Here is a 4,762-nt window from a genome sequence, read left to right as displayed (position 1 = left end):
CCCACTTTCCAACCCCAACCCTCTCCTCACTTTCCAACCCCCTCTCTCCAAACCCTCTGCCTGTTCCCCGTCTCCTGCCACACTGCACTGGCGAAGATGCTCCTCTGCTCGGGACTGAGCTGCCTTCGTGTGAACGGGAGCCGGGCTTCTTATCCCTCACCTTCCATGTGCCCAGACCGATCTCGGGCATAGCCGCTCCTGTGTTTAGGACGATCACCATCGCGTCGTAGAAGCTGCTAGAAACGGCCTGCGCCGCGCCGCGCCGCGCGCTCCGGCGGTTGCTCTTTTCAGTGCCCTCCGAGGCTCGAGCCGCCCCCTGGGCGGGGACTGCATGCCGACCTGACGCCTTGATTGGCCAGCAGACGGTGTCAATCAACACTCCCAGGCGAACCCTTCCCCGCTGCAGCCACCGCCGGCCGCCCCCTCATTCTCGGGTGTTGGGGGGGGGGGAGTCTTCGCAAAGAACCGAGTGAACTGCTCAAAATCAGAGACGAGAGCAATAGAGTGGCTGGGGAGATCTCAGCGGGTCTGGCAGCATCAGGGGTGACCCTTCTTCAGCACGGCGGGGGGGGGGTCTTCACTAGTTCACGAGGGGGGGCGGACTAATTCTCCGCAGTGTGAGAGCTGTGGAGGAGGGGGTTTCCCGTGTGTTTGTGGGGAACCTCGCCGTCTTTGACCGGCGAGCGCTGGCTTCTTTCTCAACTTCTGGAGACTTCGCAGAACAGAATCCCGGAAACATGGCCCATCGATTCTACGCCGTCCCACTCAGACCCTGTAACCTCGCCTGTGCAAACTGCATATTCTGATCAAAGGCGGCTGCCCGAAATGTCCATTCCTCCGCTCCTCGGATGCTGGCTAACCCGCCGTGCTTTCCCAGCCTTTCGACTCTTGATGTCCAGCATCTGCGGTCCTCACTTCCTTCCCTCGACGTGCACATCCCTCGACGCCATAGGCAGAGTAGCGTGGAGAATCGCCCTAACCTGCACACCGTGGGACTGAGAGAGGGGTCCACAGGAAAACCCGTGCAGACAAGGGGAGAATGGGCAAACTCCCACAGGCGGTCGCAGGAGAGTGGAATCAAACCTATGTTCCCTGGCGCTGTGAGAGGACAGTGCTAATTACTAAGCTGCCCCCCCCCCCCCCAAAACTTAATTTGTAGGAATCCAAACTGGCACCCTCAATATAACCATGCTGCAATCGGAGCAAATGTTAAACGGACACCATGCCTTCTCTGCTGCAAAAGTCACTTAAGACGTAACAGGAGTCTCCGTGCCCCGGCCAATATTCCATTCTCCATCAAGAAATAACAAAGCATTTTGGTTATTCATGAAAACAAATGCTTAAAAACATTCAGCAAGCAATCTGTGAGTAGATATAAGCAGAGCTAATGTTTTGATTGGTAAACTTTATCAGAGATTACCTAGTGAGTACCTCTGCATTTAATGGGAGCTTCCTCCGTGAACGAATTGCCGTGTTTGCTACTGGACAATAGTGACTACTCTTACTCATTTTGTTATGCCAAGTTTGTAAAATGGACCATATTAATGTAAATAGTAATCCCTAACATAAATATCCTGGAGTATTCTATGGCACCTGCTAACAACTATCATTTTCCAAACATCTGGACAATCCCAAACTGCACTGACCATCATATTTCTAAACGCAAGCCAATGGATTGCTTGATCTAACACAGCATTAACATTTTGACACATAAGCATCTGTGCTTTCTCAGCGTACTGGTGTAAATATTTCATGGGGTTAAAAAAAATTAATGCTGAACATGTCTAAAGCAGTGTGAAACAGTGTTAAAGAAAATGGCATTGTTGCTGATTAATTTGATTTCTGACCTCCAGAAGTCATGTTGGAGCTGTGTATTGCCCTATTCAGACTACTGCAGCATACAACCTTATTGAACAAGCAAGATCGTTCAAAACAGAGCTGTAGCTGGGAAGATCAGTAATTCAGATTTCTGGTCCAGGACCAGTGAGGAGATATTTGATCATTGAATGGTAGAGGAAAAAGTGAGGATTCTGGAAGAGCACAGCAGTACAGGCAGCATCCGAGGACAGGCAAAATCCGAGGACAGGCAAAATCAACGTTTCGGGCAAAAGCCCTTCATCAGGAATAAAGGCAGAGAGACCAGTGAGGAGATATTTGATCATTGAATGGTAGAGGAGAAAGTGAGGACTCTAGATTAGTGGTGCTGGAAGAGCACAGCAGTTCAGGCAGCATCTGAGGACAGGCAAAATCCGAGGACAGGCAAAATCGACGTTTCGGAAACGTCGATTTTGCCTGTCCTTGGATTTTGCTTGTCCTCGGATGCTGCCTGAACTGCTGTGCTCTTCCAGCACCACTAATCCAGAATCTGGTTTCCAGCATCTGCAGTCATTGTTTTTACCTTTTTAGAAAGTGAGGACTGCAGATGCTGGAGATCAGAGCTGAAAATGTGTTGCTGGAAAAGCGCAGCAGGTCAGGCAGCATCCAAGGAACAGGAGAATCAACGTTTCGGGCATAAGCCCTTCTTCAGGAATGGTAGAGTCATACAGCACAGAAACACCCTTCGATCCAACCAGTATATGCCCAAGTGAGTCCTACTTGCTTGCTCCTGGTCCACATCCCTCTAAACCTTTCCCATTCATGTACTTCTCCAAAAATCTTTTAAGTATTGTAATCGTACCCACATCCTCAGGAAGTTCATTCTGCATGTGAACCATCCTTTGTATAAAAAGATTGCCCATCATGTCTTTTTCAAATCTCTCTCGCCTCTCCTTAAAAATGTGTCCCCTAGCCTTGAAATCACACTTCCTAGAAAAAAAGACAATTACCATTTACCCTATCTATAACCTTCATTATTTTATAAACTTTTATAAGGTAACCTTTCTACCTCCTATGCTCCAGTGAAAGAACTCCCAGGCACCCTCCAATAGGAAGGGTGTTGTGAAACTTGAAAGGGTTCAGAAAAGATTTACAAGGATGTTGCCAGGTTTGGAGGGTTTGAGCTGTAGGGAGAGACTGAATAAGCTGGTGCGGTTTTCTCTGGAACTGAGGGGTGACCTTATAGAGGTTTATACAATCATGAAGAGCATGGATAGGTTAAATAAACAAAGTCTTTTCTTAGTCAAGTAAAATGTCTGCTCATTTTTTTTTTCCAAATTATTTTACTTTTAATTTCTCAATTTTAATTTCACATCCTGTATTTTTCTGCAACTTTGTTTGCTTCTCTGCATCACATGCTTAGAATTCAGTGACTTGACATGGCTGAGGGGAGATTAATCCCTCTGGGCAAAGCAGTTGCTAGCTGGAGAATTTGAAAGCTGATCACTAAGGGAATTGTATAGTGGCAATAACCATAGAATTATAGAGTCAAAATCTTGCCAAAGTTATTGCACTGGTGTGAAGCCATTTTGTAAACCAAAGTGTGGAAATTCAATTTGGAGTAATACCACCATTTCCAAGTTTTACTGTCTTAAATGTTTTTCCTTAAAGTAATGGCTTAAGACAAACACACTGGTGCACATTTATCAACATATGCTCACACACATTACACTTTCATTCACACACCTAACAGACACACATACGTTGAATCACAGAATTGTTACGATGTAGAAATAAGCCATTTGACCCCACTATGCCTCCACTAGCTCTTCCAATATGCATCTTTACTTAGTGCTAATCTCCTGCCTTTTCCCTACCGTGGCACATTATTCATATCCCTCAAATGAACTTGCCTCTACCACACTTCCAGGCAGTACAATCCATAACCTAACTGCACACTGTGTGAAAAAGCTTTTCCTCACATCATCCTTGCTATTTTACTTTAAATTTATGCCCTTTTGTTCTTGTTCATTTTACAAGCAGGAATAACTTCTCTCTCTCTCTCCCTCCCCGTCCTTATCCAAGCGGCAACAATCTTTCAAAAATATGTCAATCAAATCTCTTCTTTGTGTTCTTTTTTCAAAGGAGAACAGTCCCAACACCTGCAATCTATCCTCATAGTCGTAGAGTCCTACAACAGGCCCATTGGTCTAAACTGGTCCACCGACCAAAATGTCCATCAACATTCATCCCATTTCCCTGCATTTGGTCCATATCCTTCTAATTCATGCATTTGTCCAAATGCCTTTTAAATGCTGTTAACGTATCCTTCTCAAAAATATTGCCCCTCAGGTTCCCTTTTAATCTTTCCCCTCTAACCTTAAACTGATGCCCTTTAGTCCTTCATTCCCCAACTCTGGGAAAAAGGCTGAGTGCTTTTACACTATCCATGGCTCTCATGACCTTATACACTTTTTTTATATATAGAACAATACAGCATAGAACAGGCCCTTCGGCCCACGATGTTGTGCCGAACATTTGTCCTAGCTTAAGCACCCATCCATGTACCTATCCAATTGCCGCTTAAAGGTCACCAATGATTCTGACTCTGCCACTCCCACAGGCAGCGCATTCCATGCCCCCACCACTCTCTGGGTAAAGAACCTACCCATGACATCTCCCCTATACCTTCCACCTTTCACCCTAAATTTATGTCCCCTTGTAACACTCTGTTGTACCCGGGGAAAAAGTTTCTGATTGTCTATCTATTCCCCTGATCATCTTATACACCTCTATCAAGTCACCCCTCATCCTTCTCCGTTCCAATGAGAAAAGGCCTAGCACTCTCAACCCATCCTCGTACGACCTATTCTCCATTCCAGGCAACATCCTGGTAAATCTTCTCTGCACCCTCCCCAAAGCTTCCACATCTTTCCTAAAATGAGGC

The 4,762-nt window shown here is 46.1% G+C and overlaps 1 protein-coding gene across 3 annotated transcripts in view; it reads right to left on the bottom strand.

Annotated features, from left to right (window-relative positions):
- The window catches only part of LOC122559457 (aldo-keto reductase family 1 member B1-like), a 21,682-nt gene extending 21,269 nt beyond the window's left edge, over nucleotides 1-413 (bottom strand). For 2 of the 3 annotated variants that reach the window (XM_043708913.1, XM_043708911.1), the window contains exon 1: nucleotides 161-282. In XM_043708913.1, coding sequence (XP_043564848.1) covers nucleotides 161-220 — 60 coding nt within the window. In that variant the 5' untranslated portion in view covers nucleotides 221-282. Of the gene's footprint in view, nucleotides 1-160 lie in introns of all 3 variants that reach the window. The other variant, XM_043708912.1, reaches the window with a different exon arrangement.
- Nucleotides 414-4,762: the final 4,349 nt, after the last annotated feature.

The sequence above is a fragment of the Chiloscyllium plagiosum genome, chromosome 19 (assembly GCF_004010195.1).
Source record: "Chiloscyllium plagiosum isolate BGI_BamShark_2017 chromosome 19, ASM401019v2, whole genome shotgun sequence".
In the NCBI taxonomy this organism is placed as follows: domain Eukaryota; kingdom Metazoa; phylum Chordata; class Chondrichthyes; order Orectolobiformes; family Hemiscylliidae; genus Chiloscyllium; species Chiloscyllium plagiosum.
This window is presented reverse-complemented; position numbering and strand designations above follow the sequence as displayed.